Here is a 24,400-nt window from a genome sequence, read left to right on the forward strand (position 1 = left end):
TGCTTTTGTTACACCTACAACCTGGTTCTGTTACACCTTCAACCTGGTTCTATTACACCTGGTTCTGTTACACCTACAACCTGGTTTTGTTACATCTACACGTGGTTCTGTTACATCTCATTCTGTTACACCTACACCTGGTTCTGTTACACCTACAACCTGATTTTGTTACACCTGCATCTGGTTCTGTTACATCTCATTCTGTTACACCTACACCTGGTTCTGTTACACCTACAACCTGATTTTGTTACACATGCATCTGGTTCTGTTACATCTCATTCTGTTACACATACACCTGAGTCTGTTACATTTGTTTATGTTACACCCAGTTCTGTTACACCTGGTTCTGTTACATCTAGTTAGGTTACATCTGGTCTGTACCTGACAGGTTTTTGACACAGTTGGTGGCTCTGATGAAGTTGGAAAGGTGGATGTTTACATCAAACTGCTAGCATATTGAATGAGCAAGATCTCATTTACCCAATACAGTGAAGTCCACTTTACACCAGGTACACTGGAGAAACTGGAGGAATGTAACAAACGGAGACAGTATGTGAAAAGAAATAGTGTGGGTTGTGAAAGACGAAGTGTTGACGTTTCTGGTCATTTGCCCTTTCATTTTCCACTTGTCACAGGCCCTGAATTGGTCCTTTCATTTTCCACTTATCACAGGCCCTGAATAAGTCCTTGTTTCATTCCCACTTGTCACAGGCTTTGAATAGCTCCTCCTTTCATTCCCACTTGTCACAGGCTTTGAATAGATCCTCCTTTCAATCCCACTTGTCACAGGCCCTGAAGAAAGACCTGTGGTCAGTAAACTGCAGAATGGTCTGTCACAGGTGTGTCCTAGGTTTGTATGCCAGATTTATTGTCAATGTGCTGATTGTTTGTTGTTGATGTTTTGTGTCGTTGTTTTCCCCACAGGCACTGCGGAATCATAATGACTGACAGTGGGGTCAGCCCTCATGTGGCCCTGTGTGGTCACTGGGGCTGACCCCATCAGTGATGATGAAATAAATAGATCAGCACTTTGGTGCTGTTTGTTTCAGGGAATTCCAGAAGATCTGATTTTCTTCTTGCGTCACCTGGAGTTGGGTGGGAGGGTGATGAGGGTGGAAGAGGACCTGCTGACGTACCGCTATCACCCCCTGGCCACCACTTTCTCCATCCCGGAGTAGGTCCAAGCTTCTGTGGAAAACCTTCTTTCACTCAGCAGTGTTGGGCTTTTAGTCAGATGAGTTTGGTCATGGTATCAGCGTGTGGTGGATTAAGGGTGTCAGTGCTCGGTTGGCTATGGAAACATGAACGTGTCCAGCATGCACATTCCGGGAAACAGAGAATGGCTGCCTGTATGGTGGGGTAAATACGGGTAAAAAACCACTCCTAGATATGAATTAATATGGGAGTTACAGTCCCTGTACACAAAGAAAGTGCTGTTTATCTCTGTCATCACGTCATTCTCCTTCAATATTTGACTTCATACATTTCATTTTATTTTGTTGTTGAAGCACTTTTTCCCTTCCTGGTCCAAATGGCATGAAGTGACATTTCAGCTGTCTGACAGCACGGTTTGCACACCACAGGCACTTCAGACTGGCTGTACTTTCAGGGACACCATATGGAACATACGCATGGACTGTCTTCAGCGACGTGTCATTGATGGCTACAGGGGCTTCAGCATTTGGAGCGCAGGAAAACAGGGCAGGAAATTCTTCCGCAGTTTATCTCCTGCCAATCAGGCAAAGGTTGGTGCGACAGTGTGAAAATGATGGTGTGCATGATGTCGCGGCCTTGCTCAGTTGGTCATGGAAGGGAAAGTTCATGTTCTGTTTTGGACAAATGTTTCTCCTTGTCATTCACTGGACTGACCATTCACACTGGTCGGGCTTTGCAGTGGATGCACATTTTAAATGCATTCTTTTATCAATTTCTAAACAGATCTTCAAATGCCTTGGTAATGTTTTGTTTATTGCAAACATTCATGTGATATGTCCTTTTGGTCAGGGTTAGACATGTTTTGTAGTGTAGGTTGTTGGTCATGGCTGTAATGGTGTAGTGTAGATTGTTGGTCATGACTAATGGTGTAGTGTAGGTTGTTGGTCATGGCTGTAATGGTGTAGTGTAAGTTGTTGGTCATGACTGTAATGGTGTAGTGTAGGTTGTTGATCATGGCTGACTGTAATGGTGTAGTGTAGCTTGGTCAGGTACTGATGTTGTGTGATGTCTGTCAGGTACTGATGTTGTGACACACGTCTGTCAGGTACTGATGTTGTGTGATGTCTGACAGGAACTGATGTTGTGACACATGTCTGTCAGGTACTGATGTTGTGTGATGTCTGTCAGGTACTGATGTGTGACATGTCTGTCAGGTACTGATGTTGTGTAATGTCAGGTACTGATGTTGTGATACATGTCTGTCAGGTACTGATGTTGTGTTATGTCTGTCAGGTACTGATGTTGTGTGATGTCTGTCAGGTACTGATGTGACACGTCTGTCAGTACTCATGTTGTGCTATGTCTGTCAGGTACTGATGTTGTGACATGTCTGTCAGGTACTGATGTTGTGTCATGTCTGTCAGGTACTGATGTTGTGACACGTCTGTCAGATACTGATGTTGTGATACATGTCTGACAGGTACTGATGTTGTGTGATGTCTCTCAGGTACTGATGTTGTGTGACATGTCTCTCAGGTACTGATGTTGTGTAATGTCAGGTACTGATGTTGTGATACATGTCTGACAGGTACTGATGTTGTGTGATGTCTCTCAGGTACTGATGTTGTGAGACATGTCTCTCAGGTACTGATGTTGTGAGACATGTCTGTCAGGTACTGATGTTGTGTAATGTCAGGTACTGATGTTGTGAGACATGTCTGTCAGGTACTGATGTTGTGACATGTCTGTCAGGTGACATGTCTCTCAGGTACTGATGTTGTGTGACATGTCTCTCAGGTACTGATGTTGTGTAATGTCAGGTACTGATGTTGTGACACATGTCTGTCAGGTACTGATGTTGTGTGACATGTCTGTCAGGTACTGATGTTGTGACATGTCTGTCAGGTACTGATGTTGTGTGATGTCTGTCAGGTACTGATGTTGTGTGACATGTCTGTCAGGTACTGATGTTGTGAGACATGTCTGTCAGGTACTGATGTTGTGTGATGTCTGTCAGGTACTGATGTTGTGTGACATGTCTGTCAGGTACTGATGTTGTGAGACATGTCTGTCAGGTACTGATGTTGTGTGACATGTCTGTCAGGTACTGATGTTGTGAGACATGTCTGTCAGGTACTGATGTTGTGTGATGTCTGTCAGGTACTGATGTTGTGAGACATGTCTGTCAGGTACTGATGTTGTGACACGTCTGTCAGGTACTGATGTTGTGATACATGTCTGACAGGTACTGATGTTGTGTGACAGGTCTCTCAGGTACTGATGTTGTGTAATGTCAGGTACTGATGTTGTGTGATGTCTGTCAGGTACTGATGTTGTGTGATGTCTGTCAGGTACTGATGTTGTGTGACATGTCTGTCAGGTACTGATGTTGTGAGACATGTCTGTCAGGTACTGATGTTGTGACATGTCTGTCAGGTACTGATGTTGTGTGATGTCTGTCAGGTACTGATGTTGTGTGACATGTCTGTCAGGTACTGATGTTGTGACATGTCTGTCAGGTACTGATGTTGTGTGATGTCTGTCAGGTACTGATGTTGTGACATGTCTGTCAGGTACTGATGTTGTGTGATGTCTGTCAGGTACTGATGTTGTGACATGTCTGTCAGGTACTGATGTTGTGACACATGTCTGTCAGGTACTGATGTTGTGTGATGTCTGTCAGGTACTGATGTTGTGACATGTCTGTCAGGTACTGATGTTGTGACACATGTCTGTCAGGTACTGATGTTGTGACATGTCTGTCAGGTACTGATGTTGTGTGATGTCTGTCAGGTACTGATGTTGTGACATGTCTGTCAGGTACTGATGTTGTGTGATGTCTGTCAGGTACTGATGTTGTCAGGTACTGATGTTGTGTGATGTCTGTCAGGTGCTGATGTTGTGACACATGTCTGTCAGGTACTGATGTTGTGTGACATGTCTGTCAGGTACTGATGTTGTGACATGTCTGTCAGGTACTGATGTTGTGACATGTCTGTCAGGTACTGATGTTGTGATACATGTCTGTCAGGTACTGATGTTGTGTGATGTCTGCCAGGTACTGATGTTGTGTGATGTCTGTCAGGTACTGATGTTGTGACATGTCTGTCAAGTACTGATGTTGTGACACATGTCTGCCAGGTACTGATGTTGTGTGATGTCTGTCAGGTACTGATGTGTGACATGTCTGTCAGGCACTGATGTTGTGTGACATGTCTGTCAGGTACTGATGTTGTGACATGTCTGTCAAGTACTGATGTTGTGTGATGTCTGTCAGGTACTGATGTTGTGACATGTCTGTCAGGTACTGATGTTGTGACACGTCTGTCAGGTACTGATGTTCTGTGACGTGGATGAGAAGAAGATCAGGAAACAGTTCTACACCTATGAAGAGTCACAGGTGAGTCCAATCCCAGTGTTGTGATCAGCAACTTGGGTCAGACTCCTGCTGCGACCCCTCCCCTTGTTTTCTTTCAGCAGATGTGGTGTTGCTTATCATGTTGCTTCAGCAGATGTGGTGTTGCTTATGTTGTTGCTTTGGCATATGTGTTGCTTATTGTGTTGCTTGAGTTAGATGTGGTGTTTCTTTAGCGGATGTAGTGGCTGCTCCAGGAGGAAGGTGGCAGAATGGCCAAGATGCTCATCTGCCAATCCTGGAGGGTCTGGGTTCAAATCCCGCTCTTGCCCTTTCTCCTAAGTTTGACTGGAAAATCAAAGGGAGTAACTTGTCATTCGGATGAGACAGTAAACCGGGGTCCTGTGTGCAGCATGGACTTGTCAAACTGAAAAAGAATCTATGGCAACGAGTGTTGTCCTCTGGCAAAATTCTGTAGAATAAATCCACTCTGATAGGTACACAGATATATATGCATGCACTGAAAGCCTGACAAAGTGCATTGAGTTATGCTTCTGGTCAGGCATCTGCCTGACAGATGTGTAGTGTTTATGGATTTATCAGGACGCAGTGACGCCTCTTTTAGAAACTGAAATTTCAGTGGATGTAGTGTTGCATATGTTGATTGACTGATGTAAATACTTCTATAGCATCTATTCTCCATCGAGAGATCCAGCTCTAAGCGCTTTACAAACACAGAGCCATTTGTGTAACAGGCTGCCTTACCTGGGTAGAGCCATCTGAGAGCTGCCTTTCGGTGCTCATTATTTGTTTCCAGTTGGAAACTGTCAGATTAGTATTACATCAACAGTGAAGGTGGAGAGTATCCCAGCCATAAATAATGGTATGAACACTGGAGTGTGTCCGAGGTGTAAATAATGGTATGAACACTGGAGTGTGTACCAGGTGTAAATAATGTAAATAATGGTATGAACACTGGAGTGTGTCCCAGGTATAAATAATGGTATGAACACTGGAGTGTGTCCCAGGTGTAAATAATGGTATGAACACTGGAGTGTTGTGTAACAGGCTGCCTTACCTGGGTAGAGCCATCTGAGAGCTGCCTTTAGGTGCTCATTATTTGTTTCCAGTTGAAAACTGTCAGATTAGTATTACACCAACAGTGAAGGTGGAGAGTATCCCAGCCATAAATAATGGTATGAACACTGGAGTGTGTCCCAGGTGTAAATAATGGAAACTGTCAGATTAGTATTACACCAACAGTGAAGGTGGGGAGTATCCCAGCCATAAATAATGGTATGAACACTGGAGTGTGTCCCAGGTGTAAGTAATGGCATGAACACTGGAGTGTGTACCAGGTGTAAATAATGTAAATAATGGTATGAACACTGGAGTGTGTCTCAGCTGTAAATAATGGTATGAACACTGGAGTGTGTCCCAGGTATAAATAATGGTATGAACACTGGAGTGTGTCCCAGGTATAAATAATGGTATGAACACTGGAGTATGTCCCAGGTGTAAATAATGGTATGAACACTGGAGTGTCCCAGGTGTAAATAGTGGTATGAACACTGGAGTGTGTACCAGGTATAAATAATGGTATGAACACTGGAGTGTGTCCCAGGTGTAAATAATGGTATGAACACTGGAGTGTGTCCCAGGTGTAAATAATGGTATGAACACTGGAGTGTGTCTCAGCTGTAAATAATGGTATGAACACTGGAGTGTGTCCCAGGTGTAAATAATGGTATGAACACTGGAGTGTGTACCAGGTGTAAATAATGGTAAGAACACTGGTGTGTCCCAGGTGTAGATAATGGTATGAACACTGGAGTGTGTCCCAGCCATAAATAATGGTATGAACACTGGTGTGTGTCCCAGGTGTAGATAATGGTATGAACACTGGAGTGTGTCCCAGCCATAAATAATGGTATGAACACTGGTGTGTGTCCCAGCTGTAAATAATGGTATGAACACTGGAGTGTGTCCCAGCTGTAAATAATGGTATGAACACTGGAGTGTGTCCCAGCTGTAAATAATGGTATGAACACTGGAGTGTGTCCCAGGTGTAAATAATGGTATGAACACTGGAGTGTGTCCCAGCCATAAATAATGGTATGAACACTGGTGTGTGTCCCAGGTGTAAATAATCTTATGAACACTGGTGTGTGTCCCAGGTGTAAATAATGGTATGAACACTGGTGTGTGTCCCAGGTGTAGATAATGGTATGAACACTGGTGTGTGTCCCAGGTGTAAATAATGGTATGAACACTGGTGTGTCCCAGCTGTAAATAATGGTATGAACACTGGTGTGTGTCCCAGGTGTAAATAATGGTATGAACACTGGTGTGTCCCAGGTGTAAATAATGGTATGAACACTGGAGTGTGTCCCAGCTGTAAATAATGGTATGAACACTGGTGTGTCCCAGCTGTAAATAATGGTATGAACACTGGAGTGTGTCCCAGCTGTAAATAATGGTATGAACACACCCACCAGCCCCATAAAACACTGGTGTATAGTTTTTGTGTTCTTTACTTTGAATGGGGTGGGGAGACAGAAGGATGTCTCCAACGTTTTGCTGAAGACATAAAATCTGTGTGTGTATTTTCATTTTTGTCAACTATCAATTCCTGGAGAGAAAAAAGTCAGTTATTTTATTGAAACATTTCATTTTGTGATTCTTGCATTCCATCATCCACACCTCCAGCTATTTTATGCTTATTTTATGAATCCTGTTCCAAGTTACAGAGCAGTGTGTGCTTGTAGGTATTTTCATTCAGTACTCTGTCTGTTGTTGAAGAATACCTTCTCTAAACTGATCCACAGCATCCACTTTTTATCATGTTTAGCTCTGTGTGTGTGTGTATGCGCATGTGAGAGACAGAGAGAGAGAGGGAGAGTGTGTGTGTATGCATGCATGAATACGTGAGAGCGAGAGAGTGTGTGAAAGGGAAGATTTGTAAAGATCATGTGTGTGTATGTGTGTGTGAAATGGAAGATATGTGTGTGAGTTTGTGTGTTGGTGTGGGTATATACACATGCAAGGTGATTTTTTAAAATTTTATTATATATATATTTTTTTTTTTTACAAAATGTTATGTAATTATAAGTATAGTGTTTGTTTTGCAGGACAATCCCAAACCCAAGATTCCTATTGTGCATTTCAGCGAGGTCAAGCCTCCAGTCATAATATGTGTTAAAATGGTAAGACCAGAGATGGATTTTAAATCACCAACTCAAGCGAAACAGACTTGTGGTGTGCTTGTGTGGGGGGGTGAGGGGGGATGTGGTGGGATGTGGAGTGACGTGTGGGTGTTGGGGAAGGGGGTAGTGTGGGTATGGGTGTTGGGAAAGAGGGGGCGTGGGGGTGGTGTTGGAGAAGGGGTAGTGATGGGGGGGGGGGGGGGGTATGGGTGTTGGAGAAAGTGCGTTGTGGGTATGGGTGTTGGGGAAGGGGGGTGTGGGGGTGGTGTTGGGGAAGGGGGGTGTGGGTATGGGTGTTGGGGAAGGGGCTGTGTGGGGGTGGTGTTGGGGAAGGGGGGCGTGTGGGGGTGGTGTTGGGGAAGGGGGGTGTGTGGGGGTGGTGTTGGTGTTGGGGAAGGGGGGGCGTGTGGGGGTGGTGTTGGGGAAGGGGGGCGTGTGGGGGTGGTGTTGGGGAAGGGGGGCATGTGGTGTTGGTGTTGGGGAAGGGGGGCGTGTGGAGGTGGTGTTGGTGTTGGGGAAGGGGGGGGCGTGTGGGGGTGGTGTTGGGGAAGGGGGGGCGTGTGGGGGTGGTGTTGGTGTTGGGGAAGGGGGGGCATGTGCGGGTGGTGTTGGGGAAGGGGGGCGTGTGGGGGTGGTGTTGGTGTTGGGGAAGGGGGGGCGTGTGGGGGTGGTGTTGGGGAAGGGGGGCGTGTGGGGGTGGTGTTGGGGAAGGGGTGTGGGGGTGGTGTTGGGGAAGGGGGGTGTGGAGGGTGTTGGGGAAGGGGTGTGGGGGTGGTGTTGGGGAAGGTGTGTGTGGAGGGTGTTGGGGAAGGGGGGTGTGGGGGTGGTGTTGGGGAAGGGGCGTTGTGGGTATGGGTGTTGGGAAAGAGGGGTCTGTGGGGGTGTGGTGTTTGGGGGTCAGGGGTGTGAGTTGGAGGGGTGGTGCTGGTGTGGGAGGGATGTTCACAGTAAAACTAGCCATTTCAAAGTCATTACTAAATTCCAAGGGGCAAAGTCTTCTTACCCTGCCTGGAATGCTTGTGAAGACAGAAAAAAACCCAGATGTTTTTGTTTCTTTTTTTTTTTTTCTCTTTATATATATTAGATTTATGAGAATAGTGCTTTTTTTGTTTGTTTTGAAGTGGCCATGTTTGATTGATTCCAGAAATTGACAATAGTAGAAGTTAAAAGCATATTAAACTGACTAGATATTGTGTTTATCTGTTTGGAGTACAGTCACTAAATGTTGACTGTTATGTTTTGGTGTCTGTTTACAGAACCTCACAGGTGGAGGGTTTGAGGACAATTTGGCATCTTTGAATTTGGAAGAAGGGACCGACTACATTCACTTCAACTGAACTTGACATGTGATGTAATGAGCAGCACCCCCTTGACATCACTATCAGTTGGACTATGTTAACTCGCTCAGTACAGCCAGTCCTCTCTTCTCCTCTACACAGACCCCTCGGATGTCCAGTGGGTGTCTGAATGACCCAATCTTTTAGCTTCCGTCGTCAGAATTGTGGTATCTTTGTCAACAAACACCTCTTCAGTATAAGAGCCTTCCACTTGCAATATTCTGATGGTGGTAATTGGGGTGAAACGCTGTTAACGTCGTCTCTTTCGACGTTCGTATGGAGTGAGTTAACGATACATTCTCAGCTGTTCTTACCATAGGCTCTAGAGGCCTGACTAAAGTGTTCCGTCTTTGAGTATGTCAGGTATTTGGTAAACATCAAAGCAGATGAGGTGTAGTGTTACGGATCAGTCCACGCATTCTGACACCACCTTGAAACTGAACCTGTGTTACTGCCACTGCATATGGGGTGCAGATGTCCACCACACTGAAACCTGTAATGATGAAGCCAGTGGACTGAAGGGTGGTGAGGAGTTCTTCAGACAGGTCCACTGACATGGTAAAGATGGTGAGGAGTTCTTCAGACAGGTCCACTGACAGGGTAAAGATGGCTAGTTCTTTAGTCAGGTCCACTGACATGGTAAAGATAGTGAGTTCTTCAGACAGGTCCACTGACATGGCAAAGATGGTGAGGAGTTCTTCAGACAGGTCCACTGACATGGTAAAGATTGTGAGGAGCTCTTCAGATAGGTCCACTGACATGGTAAAGATGGTGAGGAGTTCTTCAGACAGGTCCACTGACATAGTAAAGATGGTGAGGAGTTCTTCAGACAGGTCCACTGGCATGGTAAAGATGGTGAGGAGTTCTTCAGACAGGTCCACTGACATGGTAAAGATGGTGAGGAGTTCTTCAGACAGGTCCACTGACATGGTAAAGATGGTGAGGAGTTCTTCAGACAGGTCCACCGACATGATAAAGATAGTGAGGAGTTCTTCAGACAGGTCCACTGACAGGGTAAAGATGGCTAGTTCTTTAGTCAGGTCCACTGACATGGTAAAGATGGTGAGGAGTTCTTCAGACAGGTCCACTGACATGGTAAAGATGGTGAGGAGTTCTTCAGATAGGTCCACTGACATGGTAAAGATGGTGAGGAGTTCTTCAGACAGGTCCACTGACAGGGTAAAGATGGCTAGTTCTTTAGTCAGGTCCACTGACATAGTAAAGATGGTGAGGAGTTCTTCAGACAGGTCCACTGACATGGTAAAGATGGTGAGGAGTTCTTCAGACAGGTCCACTGACATGATAAAGATAGTGAGGAGTTCTTCAGACAGGTCCACTGACAGGGTAAAGATGGCTAGTTCTTTAGTCAGGTCCACTGACATGGTAAAGATGGTGAGGAGTTCTTCAGATAGGTCCACTGACATGGTAAAGATGGTGAGGAGTTCTTCAGACAGGTCCACTGACATGGTAAAGATGGTGAGTTCTTCAGACAGGTCCACTGACATGATAAAGATAGTGAGAAGTTCTTCAGACAGGTCCACTGACATAAAAAGATAGGAGTTCTTCAGACAGGTCCACTGACATGGTAAAGATGGTGAAGAGTTCTTCAGACAGGTCCACTGACATGGTAAAGATGGTGAGGAGTTCTTCAGACAGGTCCACTGACATGGTAAAGATGTGAGGAGTTCTTCAGACAAGTCCACTGACATGGTAAAGATGGCGAGTTCTTTAGTCAGGTCCACTGACATGGTAAAGATGGTGAGGAGTTATTTAGACAGGTCCACTGACATGATAAAGATAGTATGAAGTTCTACAGACAGGTCCACTGACATGGTAAAGATGGTGAGGAGTTCTTCAGACAGGTCCACTGACATAGTAAAGATGGTGAGGAGTTCTTCAGACAGGTCCACTGACATAGTAAAGATAGTGAGGAGTTCTTCAGACAGGTCCACTGACATGATAAAGATAGTGAGAAGTTCTTCAGACAGGTCCACTGACATAGTAAAGATTTGATTAATTAAATGAAATATGTGAAGATGCATTTTGAGCTTCTTACCTTGCCTTTTTCATCAGTAATTCGTTAAAAAATAAAAATTGACATAATGTCTTTTGTGATCATGGCCAAACAACTGCTGGAGAGTGTCTCTTAAAGTCCAACATGTACTTCACTTAGTTGTAGGACTCAAATCATGTTTATATCTGCCAGACTACTTGGTGATGGACATACCTTTAATGTGGTGGTTTTATCCTGTTCCATGTGCTTTTAAACTGTTCGTTTTGACATTTTTGCTCTGGGCTTCAGTTTCCTATCACTGTCTGCCATTGCTGGAGAATGGCCAACACGCACAGTGTTCAGTGCAAAACATCAACACTGCACGCGCCTCGCCATGCAGGTACACTCGGCACCATTTGCTTACACTGGGACAGTGCATGCACTCTTTTACCTGATGTGATACGACATCTCAAAGACTTGAACATTGGCTACAACCTCCCCCGTAAAAAACGATCTTGAAAGTTAGAATTAATTTACTATGCACAAGAAGCATTTTTGTTCTACAGGTTTAAGTTAGTCTGTATTTTTCATTTTGTTGTCGCTGCGCGATCATATTGTGTACTTTTGACCTCTTTCTAGAGGGCCGGAGGCCTGGAGATTAAAGTTTTTGTTCTTGGTCTTGTCTCCGCCCCCCCCCCCCCCCCCCCCAACCCCCTCCCTTGCAGGCAAAACATGGAGACTTCTCTGAGCTGCTCTGAAAATCTGCCGCGTTGACAAAAAGACAAACAAGTTGATGAAAAAGAATGGGGAGTGGATTATTGTTACCCATGTCACATGGGCAATGTTTCAACCATGGTTTGTGCCATGTAAAAAAAAGTAATAAAAACTGCATGTCCAGAAAAAAAAAGACGTGAAAACCAGTTTTGTGTCACAACAAACAAATGTTTATATATCAAGGTCCTCAAAAACTACTTTCAGAAAACAGCAGACTGGACAGCACGTGCACTGCAGATATATAATTGGCCTCAATCTGGTCACATATAATCTGCTGGTCAAGTCAGTCTGAGAACAATTATGCCAGTTGATTGCATGGACAAGCAATCAAATTAACAACATATATGCAGAAAATATATATACAAAGAAAGCAAAGCAACCATGTCACATTCAACATTTTAATAATTCATTTCAAGATTTCTGAATCAATACATTCCATCCAATGGACAGTGCTGGGTCAAAACTGATTCAACATTTCAACACATACACTGCTTCCTTTTCCTCTGCCACACCTGACAGCATGGTACACTGTGTGTGTCAGACCTGACAGCATGATACACTGTGTGTGTCAGACCTGACAGCATGGTACACTGTGTGTGGGCCAGACCTGACAGCATGGTACACTGTGTGTGTCAGACCTGACAGCATGGTACACTGTGTGGGTCAGACCTGACAGCATGGTACACTGTGTGGGTCAGACAACAACCATGTCTGACAGTCACAGACTGGCTATGCAGACAACATACCATGTCTGACAGTCACACAGACTTGTTACAGCCACTAACACACAGACAACATACCATGTCTGACAGTCACACAGACTGGCTACACAGACAACACACCATGTCTGACAGTCACAGACTTGTTACAGCCACTAACACACAGACAACATACCATGTCTGACAGTCACACAGACTTGTTACAGCCACTAACACACAGACAACATACCATGTCTGACAGTCACACAGACTGGCTACACAGACAACACACCATGTCTGACAGTCACACAGACTTGTTACAGCCACTAACACACAGACACAATATGTACTGACAGAGTGTAAGCATACAATCTACACTAAAACCTGTTGGAGAAGCAAATTAAAAAAACAACAACAACCAAACTTGACAGCGTAAGCATACAATTTACACTGAACACTGCTGGAGAAGCAAAAAAAAAAAACAAAAACAACAACAACAAGAACAACACACCTCGCTCATTCATACTGCAGGATATGTGTCACTTTCACAGATACATGGGTTTATAACTACACAGCAGTAAGCACAGATAATGAAGTGTTAGCAAAGAACAAGAACCTTGGAATCCTCTGTTTCAAGGTCACCAGCTGTAAACAATTCATCCAACCAAAGTCACTGCATCTTCTCGTCACCACTTGTGACAGAGAAATGGGCACTTCATGCAGTGTGCACATCATGACACATTCATGTAGTGATTCAGAGTGCACACCATGACACATTCATGTAGTGATTCAGAGTGCACATCACAACACATTCATGTAGTGATACAGAGTGCACATCACAACACATTCATTTAAAGTGTGCATCATTATGACACATTCATGTAGTGATTCAGAGTGCACATCACAACATTTATTTAAAGTGTGCATCATCATGACATATTCATGTAGTGATTCAGAGTGTACATCACAACATTTATTGAAAGTGTGCATCATAATGACACATTCATGCGGTTTGCACACCATCATGACACATTCATGTAGTGTGCCCATCATGACACATTCATATAATGTGCCCACCATGACACATTCATGTAGTGAGCACATCATGACACACATCCATATAGTGTGCCCTCCATGACACACATGTAGTGAGCACATGTCATTCATGTAGTGTGCCCATCGTGACACATTCATGTAGTGTGTCCACAATGACACACATTCATGTAGTGTGCCCACCATCATGACACATTCATGTAGTGTGCACATCATGACGACACATTCATGTAGTGTGCACCTGATGCAACATTTATGTAGGTGTATATAATGAAACACATTCATGTAGTGTGTACCTGATGAAACACATTCATGAAGCATGTACATGATCATGACACAAATTCAACCATGATGGACGACAAGCCAAGGTGGTGTGATCAATGACAGATGTGCATCACTGTGTGTGTGTCTATCAGAGAAACAGGTATGCAGTATGCTCCATGTCTATCAGAGAAACAGGTATGCAGTATGCACCATGTCTATCAGAGAAACAGGTATGCACTATGCATCATGTCTATCAGAGAAACAGGTATGCAGTATGCACCATGTCTATCAGATGAACAGGTATGCAGTATGCACCATGTCTATCAGAGAAACAGGTATGCACTATGCATCATGTCTATCAGAGAAACAGGTATGCAGTATGCACCATGTCTATCAGATGAACAGGTATGCAGTATGCACCATGTCTATCAGAGAAACAGGTATGCAGTATGCACCATGTCTATCAGAGAAACAGGTATGCAGTATGCATTATATGTGTGTCCATCTGAACCATTTTTCTGTGAAAAATGACAATTGTTTTTCCCTAGAGCCATTGTATACTCATGGCAAGATTTGACAGTAAAGATTCTGGAACTCACTTTACTTCTCGTCTTCAGTGACAGAAATGGTCAATGCGTCGTCACTACACACTCCTGGGCCCTTGTAACACTGAACACAGTCACCATCTCTCAATACATCATCACTACACTGATTCCTGAGCCCTTGTAACACTGAACACAGTCACCATCTCTCAAAGCATTGTCACTGCACTGATTCCTGGGCCCTAGTAACACTGAACACAGTCACCATCTCTCAATACATCGTCACTACACTCACTCCTGTGCCCTTGTACTGTAACACTGAACACAGTCACCAACTCTCAATACATCGTCACTGCACTGATTCCTGGGCCCTGTAAACACTCTACCGCACCAACTTTCTTGGGCCTACAGACAGTCAGCGTTCCAAGACAGACGTTCTCAAAACACATCCACTTTAAAACCATGACCCACCGATCACTGCATTTGGAGAAAGGGGAGGGAAGCAATCACATTACACTGCACTGACACCACACTGCACCAATGGACACATGGCACAGACACCACATTGTAAGCATGGGCAAATGGCACCACACCACACCAATGGACACATGGCACTGACATCACACTGAAACAATGGACACATGACACTGACACCACACTGCACCAATGGACACATGGCACAGACACCACACTGTAACCATGGACACATAGCACAGACACCACACTGAAACAATGGACACATGGCACAGACACCACACTGTAACCATGGGCACATGGCACCACACCACACCAATGGACACATGGCACAGACACCACACCACACCAATGGACAAATGGCACAGACACCACACTGTAACCAATGACACATGGCACAGACACCACACTGAAACAATGGACACATGGCGCAGACACCACACTGAAACAATCGACACATGGCACAGACACCACACTGTAACCAATGATACATGGCACAGACACCGCACTTAACAATGGACACATGGCACAGACACCGCACTTAACAATGGACACATGGCACAGACACCACACTGTAACCATGGACACATGGCACAGACACCACACTGCACCAATGGACACATGGCACAGACACCACACTGTAACCATGGGCACATGGCACCACACCATACCAATGGACACATGGCACAGACACCACACTGAAACAATGGACACATGGCACAGACACCACACTGCACAAAGCCGCCAGGGACATGGCAAGGGGAGAGAAAGACGCTAACTAGCCAACACACATGGGGTACAACTCCTTTGTAGCCCCATGCTCCAAGGAATACACTCTGTGTAATCCAATCTTTCACCCTTCCTCCTCAGCCCCATTGGACAACATATGACAAGGGCTCCTCTTCACAGCAGTCCTGTAGCGTCAGTACTCCCCGCTACAAGTGTAGCATCATTTCTCCCTGCTACAAGTGTAACATCTTCGCTCCCTGCTACAAGTATAGCGTCAGTACTCCCTGCTACAAGGGTAGCATCACCTCTCCCTGCTACAAGTTTAGCATCATCGCTCCCTGCTACAAGTGTAGTGTCAGTACTCCCCGCTACAAGTGTAGTGTCAGTGATCCCTGCTACAAGTGTAGCATCTTCGCTCCCTGCTACAAGTGTAGCATCATCACTCCCTGCTACAAGAGTCATGTCAGTACTCCCTGCTTCAGTGCAGCATCATTACTCCCCGCTACAAGTGTAGCATCAGTACTCCATGTTCAAGTGCAGTGTCATCACTCCCTGCTACAAGTGTAGCATCATCACTCTCTGCTACAAGTGTAGCATCAGTACTCCAAGCTCAAATGCAATGTCATTACTCCCTGCTACAAGAGTAGAATCATTACTCCCTGCTACAAGTGTAGCGTCATTGCTGCCTGCTACAAGTGTAGTGTCAGTAATCCATGCTCAAGTGCAGCATCATCACTCCCTGTTACGAGTGCAGCATCATCACTCCCTGCTTCAAGTGTAGCGTCAGTATGGTGACAGAGTCCTTCCACTGCAAAACACCTTCCATGGGATGGACAAACCATGCTGTACCCCCTGGACTTTTCACGTATAATTCACAACAGTATGCGACTTGCTTTTGTCCAGTCCATAACTTTTCCATGTACAGTTCACAACAGTATGTGACTTGTTTTTGTCTAGTCCATAACTTGCCAACGTACAGTTCATAACAGTATGTGACTTAATTTTGTCCAGTCCATAACTTGTCCATGTATAATTCACAACAGTATGTGACTTGTTTTTGTCCAGTCAATGACTTGCCCATGTTCAATTCACAACTGACTTAACTGACTTTTATCCTGTCCGTAACATGTCCATGTACAATTAAAACTGAATTAACTATGTCCAGTCCATAACTTGCTCAAGAACCCATGACCAAACAGCTTGTCACAGTACCATGGGAGAGATGATTTTGATGGTACAGAACTTTACAGCCTGAACAGCCTAATATCAAAAAGTATAAACTTTACATTTTTCTTTCTTGAACCTACAGAGCATGGTTTTGCGGTGTGACAATGGACACTATTGTTTTTCCTGTATCACAGACCCCTGCAAAAGAGCAGCCATAACTGTGTACATCAAAGCACAGCACACCATTCATCATTACCGGGGACACCAAAACACAGCACACCATTCATCATTACTAGGGACACCAAAACAGCACACCATTCATCATTACTGGGGACATCAAAACAGAGCACACCATTCATCATTACTGGGGACATCAAAACATAGCACACCATTCATCATTACTGGGGACACCCAAACATAGCACACCATTCACCATTACTGGGGACACCCAAACATAGCACACCATTTATCATTACTAGGGACACCCAAACATAGCACACCATTCATCATTACTGGGGACACCCAAACATAGCACACCATTCATCATTACTGGGGACACCAAAACATAGCACACCATTCATCATTACTAGGGACACCAAAACATAGCACACCATTCATCATTACTGGGGACATCAAAACATAGCACACCATTCATCATTACTGGGGACATCAAAACATAGCACACCATTCATTATTGGGGACACCAAACATAGCACACCATTTATCATTACTGGGGAAACCAAAACATAGCACACCATTCATCATTACTAGGGACACCAAAACATAGCACACCATTCATCATTACTGGGGACATCAAAACACAGCACACCATTCATTACTGGGAACACCAAACATAGCACACCATTCATCATTACTGGGGACACCAAACATAGCACACCATTCATCATTACTGGGGACATCAAAACATAGCACACCATTCATTATTGGGGACACCAAAACATACTACACACACATCTATCAAACATTTGGATGTACATAAATGCAGAGTACTTCTAAGTACATTTACACCACATTACCAGACTGGCAAAAAGATGTTTTTACCTGATGTAATTCTGTAAATATTAACTATGTCCAGTCCATAACTTGTTCAAGAACCCATGACCAAACAGCTTGTCACAGTACCATGGAAGAGATGATTTTGATGGTACAGAACTTTACAGCCCAAACAGACTAATATCAAAAAGTATAAACTTTACATTTTTCTTTCTTGAACCTACAGAGCATGGTTTTGTAGTGTGACAATGGACACTATTGTTTTTCCTGTATCACAGACCCCTGCAAAAGAGCAGCCATAACTGTGTACATCAAAACACAGCACACCATTCATCATTACCGGGGACATCAAAACACAGCACACCATTCATCATTAGTGGGGACACCAAAACAGCACACCATTCATCATTACTGGGGACACCAAAACACAGCACACCATTCATCATTACTGGGGACATCAAAACACAGCACGCCATTCATCATTACTGGGGACACCCAAACACAGCACACCATTCATCACTACTGGGGACACCAAAACATAGCACACCATTCATCATTACCGGGGACATCAAAACACAGCACACCATTCATCATAACTGGGGACACCAAAACATAGCACACCATTCATCATTACTGGGGACACCCAAACATAGCACACCATTTATCATTACTAGGGACACCAAAACAGCACACCATTCATCATTACTGGGGACATCAAAACATAGCACACCATTCATCATTACTGGGGAAATCAAAACACAGCACACCATTCATCATTACTGGGGACACCCAAACATAGCACACCATTCATCATTACTGGGGACATCAAAACATAGCACACCATTCATTACTGGGGACACCAAACATAGCACACCATTCATCATTACTGGGGACATCAAAACATAGCACACCAGTCATTACTGGGGACACCAAAACATACTACACACACATCTATCAAACATTTGGATGTACATAAATGCAGAGTACTTCTAAGTACATTTACACCACATTACCAGACTGGCAAAAAGATGTTTTTACCTGATGTAATTCTGTAAATATAGCAAAGTTTTGCTGAGTAGTTGTTTTACGTGTTACAACAAAAACAAATTGAAACTCCCATCAAACAGAGAGTTGGATTTTCCCCAATTACATAATGACAGAAAAAAAGTGAAGTAAACATGTCAAGAAAATTATCTGTCAACATGAGCCATCTCTGGCAAGATGTGTCATCAATGTTATCAACATAAACTTCTGGTTGAACCAGGCTGAATGGTCTCAGCAACAACTGCAATCTGTGCAAACAGCAACAGTTTGCACACTGTTTCAAAGACAAAGAAAATTTTATAAAATCTTGATGAAATCAAAGAAACACAAACTTGAAAAATTACAGACAATTCATGAACTGAAAAAAAAAGACACATTAAGCAATTTTAATTACTGAAAAAGCTTTCAAAAGCAAAATCTTTTTAAAAACTGACTGCAAATTTCTCATAGACCAGGTCTAATCCTTGCAGTCACACAAAATGTTAGGCAATTACTTCACTTAATCATGTAGAATGTGTAATTCTAGTACATCAGATGTACCGTCCACATACACTGTACTTTTCAAAGTACCGACCAGTTCTTTCCTCAGAATTTTGTTCAATTTCAACAAAATACAATACAATACCAAACAATACAATACAAGGCAAATCTCATGGCAAGGACACTATCCTTTATCTTCAAGGATGGGAAAGAACTTCATGCAAGATCTCACATGGTGCACAAAACATGAAATTACAAGAGAATCTATTTACACTGTGCACTGAACTGGTGCCCTAAACATCACCTTCAAGCTGCATATCAAATAAGTACAGGTTTAAGAGAATGAAAAGCAAGATGATCAAGCTATAATGACGATCATTTCTCAATATCACTGCAGCATTCCAAATTTGTGCCCTTTAATCATCTCCGCTCTCTCCACACTTCATGTTAGACTGAAACAAATCCTTTTGGCTTTTAAGGATTAAATTGGGGCCATGTTCTTTTTCATTACATGTCCAGTACCACTCACTTGATGAAGCATGCAATTCCAATTTCAATAAGTTATTCTGGAGAAAATGGTAAAAAATAAAAATAAAAAAAATAAAAAAAATTTCAAAGCAACCCCCCCCCTTCAAAAAAACAAAAACCACCTCCCCCCCCCCAAAAAAAAATGTCAATAACATCTAAACATTAGAAAACCTGCTGAAACACCTGAAAAATATCCAGGCATGCTATCCACTCTGCACTGTAAATATAAAGCAAATATTAATCATGGCTTGAACATGATACATATTTACAATAGGAGACAAACAGAAAAAGTATCATCACATTTTGGACAAAAAAGCAACGATAACCCCCAAAAAAAACAAACAAAAAAAACCCCTTCCTGAAGCAACTGTCAGGGTGAAGTCCCAAGGAAGGTGGTGTTGAGAGAGGAAAGCTCTGCTCTGTCTACGCCTTGCTGTCAGAGGGAGGAAAGCCCTGCCCTCTCCTTGCTGTCAGAGAGAGAGTAAAGCCCTGCCCTGCCTATGCCTTGCTGTCAAAGAGAGGAAAGCCCTGCCCTGTCTACACCTTGCTGTCAGAAAGAAGAAAGCCCTGCCCTGTCCACACCTTGCTGTCAGAGAGAGAGAAAAGCTGTGCCCTGTCTACACCTTGCTGTCAGAAAGAGAAAAGCTGTGCCCTGACCTTGCTGTCTCAGAGAGAGGAAAGCCCTGCCCTGTCTACGCCTTGCTGTCAGAGAGAGAGGAAAGCCCTGCCCTGTCTACGCCTTGCTGTCAGAGAGAGAGGAAAGCCCTGACCTGTCTACGCCTTGCTGTCAGAGAGAGAGGAAAGCCCTGCCCTGTCTACGCCTTGCTGTCCTTGAAGAAGTTGGCAGCCAGACGGGCCCGGCGTGGGTTCTTTCTGGGGGAGGGGCTGGAGGACATGGTGTCTGACAGAGACCCGGAGCCCAGAGAACCAGACCCTGCAGACCGCGTGGAGCTGGTGTCGAGAGGTTGGCTGAGAGAAAAGGAGTCATTGGGCGGGATAGGCACAAAGGCCGCGTCCTGGGCTGCTCGCCCCTCCAGGCTGGGGGAGGGCAGTGTGGAGGCATCACCAGCTGGGGTCATCAACATCACCTGTCCTTGACCCTGTGGGAAGGTCAGGTCACTGCTCACTGATGTGTCCTGGCTGTTCCCCTCACCCTGTGGAGGGGGAGAAGAGATGTCGGCCATTCTCTCCACCACTGTCACGTTGGCCTCTCCGTCAGCCGACAGGTTCAGGGACTCCTCCAGGCTGTGGCCCAAGTCTGCTGTTTCCCCGTGGAGGTCAGGGTCTCTGCACCCCCCACCTGAAACAGGCAGTCCCTCAGTCATACAGCCTCACCTCTACCTGTGATGAAATGTACAGTCACTGACAGTCATACAGCCTCTCTACCTGTAATGAAATGTACAGCCATTTCCCATTATGTCAGAGGATGGGGACGATACAACACAACAGAGGCCGACACATATGTCACAGTCTGTCAGGATGGGGACGACACAACACAACAGAGGCCGACACACGTATCACAGTCTGTCAGGATGGGGACGACAGAACACAACAGAGGCCGACACACGTATCACAGTCTGTCAGGATGGGGACGACAGAACACAACAGAGGCTGACACATGTGTCACAGTCTGTCAGGATGGGGACGACACAACACAACAGAGGCGACACATGTGTCACAGTCTGTCAGGATGGGGACGACACAACAGAGGCCGACACATGTGTCACAGTCTGTCAGGATGGGGACGACACAACACAACAGAGGCTGACACGTGTTACAGTCTGTCAGGATGAGGACGACACAACACAACAGAGGCCGACACGTGTCACAGTCTGTCAGGATGAGGCCGACACAACACAACAGAGGCCGACACACGTGTCACAGTCTGTCAGGATGGGGACGACACAACACAACAGAGGCCGACACGTGTCACAGTCTGTCAGGATGGGGACGACACAACACAACAGAGGCCGACACGTGTCACAGTCTGTCAGGATGGGGACGACACAACACAACAGAGGCCGACACATGTGTCACAGTCTGTCAGGATGGAGACGACACAACACAACAGAGGCTGACACATGTGTCACAGTCTGTCAGGATGGGGACGACACAACACAACAGAGGCTGACACATGTGTCACAATCTGTCAGGATGGGGACGACACAACACAACAGAGGCCGACACATGTGTCACAGTCTATCTGGATGGGGACAACAACACAACAGAGTCCGATACGTGTCACAGTCTCACCTTCCACACTGTGCATCACCACTGAAGAGGTGGCCCTGTCTGTTGCTGAGTGATGGTGGTCAGCTGTGGTGACCCCGCTGTACAGCCCACCTCCCCTCTCCCCCTCTCTCCTGGCCCACACAGCCCCGATGTAAGGCGTCGACACCAGGACAGGCGCTGTGCTGCAGCGAGCTACTGACACCATGCCTTGTGGCTGACTGCCAGGCCCTGAGGACTGGCCATGTTGACACCTGACAGTTGATGGCTCACAGGGACTGGTCTGTTTCTGCCCTGCACGGTGACTGAAGGCAGGAGCGGAGGTGGAGCGTGCCAGGGTGTCACTGTCCAACGTAGAATGGTTCTTGCTTGTGGTGTGGGTGTGGGTGTGGTTGTTGCCAGCAGCGAGGGAGTGGCCCAGGCCTAAGAGCCCCATGCTGGCCAGGTTGTCTAACTGCCGGGGGGTGGGGGTCCACCCTCCCTTCTCCAACATCTCTCTCCATTGCAGGCAGGCTGCCGGGAGCTGGGCCATGCTCGCTGGCTCCCCATGGCTGGCTGTCACCACACACTTGCTGCCCTTGGTGTAGGCCTCAGCAACGGAGGTGACTGGGGGTGGGGGCAGGGGGGCATTCTTCATCAGCAAGGACCATGCTGGGTTCAGCACCGGCGCCTCCGTCAGAGGAGGGGGTGCCATGTCTGTGGGGAGGGGGGGCGGGGGTGGGAAGGGGCAGGTGACTGACACCCCACCAGGAAAGATGTCCTCCCTGGGGGCAGGGGGCAGGGGGGATGCCATGTGCAGCAGATCGGACGTCGGCGTGCGACACAGAGGGGTGCCCAGACCCTTCCGCTCATCCTCCGCTATCTCCCACACCTTGTCTCCTGATTCTGGGATAAAACAACATGTTATTTCTGTTATATATATATATATATATATAACTATGATAAACAAAAAGCATAAGAAAGCATAAGTGAAAGTAAGGTCTGACACCAAATCCTTGTAGCTGCATTCTGTGGCACCACACACATCTCCAGGGACACATCATGGGGGATGAAAGGAGCCACATGCATCACCATGTTTTCTTGTCAAGGGAACCACACAACACAACATGCAGCTTCTAACACTTCATTAAGTAGGTACCAGTACCCGCTAACAAAGGCTGCGGGAAAGCCGGCAGCAGGCTGAAATTGGTCACTTTTCACTTGATTTTTGTGTGAAATTGTGTATAAATCTTGTTTAAAGCATAATGGAAATAGACAAGCCATTAATCTTTCAATCCATTGTTTGTTTATTTACTTGTGTGCGAGTGTGAGTGTGTATTCGTTCCGAGAACTGCCTACCGTTATCAGTGAAACTGATCCCGTGTCACGCTTCTGCCATAGCGGACATTCACGTTGTCCGAGGGTCGGTTGTTTTGATTTGTTGATAGGTTGTGGAATTTTCCATCCCCAATATTCAAATAAAGTCAAACCGCATGGTCGAGGCCTAAACAAATTCCACCATCAGTTATTTTATTAATTTACTTCATAACAAAGAGCCAGCACACCGATCCGGTTAAAAGGACACATTTGAAGGATTTTTTCGCGATGTAAAGCTATAAACACCATTGGTACATCATAGCAATAGAAAGCTTATTTTTCGCTGATTCAAATGGTACCAAAGGTCTAGGTATTCATATGCACTCAAATATAACGCAGCCTATGAAAAGCACGCTTGCAACCGTGACACACATTCACACATTGACTTGACTCGGCGGCCACGGCTCCTATGAAATCGACAAGCAATGACGCTAACATTTCAAGCGTTTTCGTCATCCAGATAAAAAAATCACCTAGGTAAGTATTACAAATTTTACAAATCAATTCATGTCAAATTGATCCACGTAGTTTTTAGGGCTTATTAATCCATAGGATCGTTCCGAATTCGTGATAAATGGAGTAAGCTTTGACCGCTTGACTAAGTGATCGACACGTATCCACCAGTTGTGTTTCGCGTCAGTGATATTTTATTCTAGACTGAAATATTGTATGAAAACTCGTGTAATGAAATGCATTATTTTGCATTTTATTACATTTTTATGATCCTTTTAGGATTCTAAAAGAAAGGATCGCCGATTTAAATCAAGACAATTGTTCATGACATAAACCGGAAACGACCACCTCATAGGCCTCTCGTGACCTAGAAGTTAACTAGGTTAACATAATTATCGAGATTGGTTTGTTATTACTTACTGTTAACTTAGTTCAGAAATAAATACCAACATTAATGGAATATACTGATCTATCTCAAAATTTGCGCAGGGAGAAGTGGGATCAAGGGCCATTGTACATAATTGTTTCACATCACAAGCTCTTTGTTTA

The 24,400-nt window shown here is 45.0% G+C and overlaps 2 protein-coding genes across 16 annotated transcripts in view; one reads left to right on the forward strand and one right to left on the reverse strand.

The window, feature by feature from the left end:
- Positions 1 to 12,957, forward strand: part of LOC143281391 (queuosine-tRNA galactosyltransferase-like) — a 33,367-nt gene extending 20,410 nt beyond the window's left edge. Inside the window, exons 8-14 of one of the 4 annotated variants that reach the window (XM_076586606.1) lie at positions 1,050 to 1,174; positions 1,610 to 1,745; positions 4,487 to 4,555; positions 7,642 to 7,716; positions 8,973 to 9,718; positions 10,055 to 10,342; positions 10,385 to 12,957. In XM_076586606.1, the coding sequence (XP_076442721.1) occupies positions 1,050 to 1,174; positions 1,610 to 1,745; positions 4,487 to 4,555; positions 7,642 to 7,716; positions 8,973 to 9,053 (486 nt within the window). In that variant the 3' untranslated portion in view covers positions 9,054 to 9,718; positions 10,055 to 10,342; positions 10,385 to 12,957. Of the gene's footprint in view, positions 1 to 1,049; positions 1,175 to 1,609; positions 1,746 to 4,486; positions 4,556 to 7,641; positions 7,717 to 8,972; positions 9,719 to 9,802; positions 10,013 to 10,054 lie in introns of all 4 variants that reach the window. The other 3 variants (XM_076586617.1, XM_076586613.1, XM_076586599.1) reach the window with 3 other exon arrangements.
- The window catches only part of LOC143281342 (meiosis regulator and mRNA stability factor 1-like), a 79,034-nt gene continuing 66,838 nt past the window's right edge, over positions 12,205 to 24,400 (reverse strand). For 5 of the 12 annotated variants that reach the window (XM_076586586.1, XM_076586580.1, XM_076586593.1 and 2 more), the window contains 2 exons: positions 22,067 to 22,927; positions 12,205 to 21,113 (listed from right to left, as the gene is read on the reverse strand). In XM_076586586.1, the coding sequence (XP_076442701.1) occupies positions 20,629 to 21,113; positions 22,067 to 22,927 (1,346 nt within the window). In that variant the 3' untranslated portion in view covers positions 12,205 to 20,628. The remainder of the gene's footprint in view (positions 21,114 to 22,066; positions 22,928 to 24,400) is intronic. The other 7 variants (XR_013055126.1, XR_013055120.1, XR_013055122.1 and 4 more) reach the window with 7 other exon arrangements.

The sequence above is a fragment of the Babylonia areolata genome, chromosome 1, assembly GCF_041734735.1.
Source record: "Babylonia areolata isolate BAREFJ2019XMU chromosome 1, ASM4173473v1, whole genome shotgun sequence".
NCBI lineage: Eukaryota > Metazoa > Mollusca > Gastropoda > Neogastropoda > Buccinidae > Babylonia > Babylonia areolata.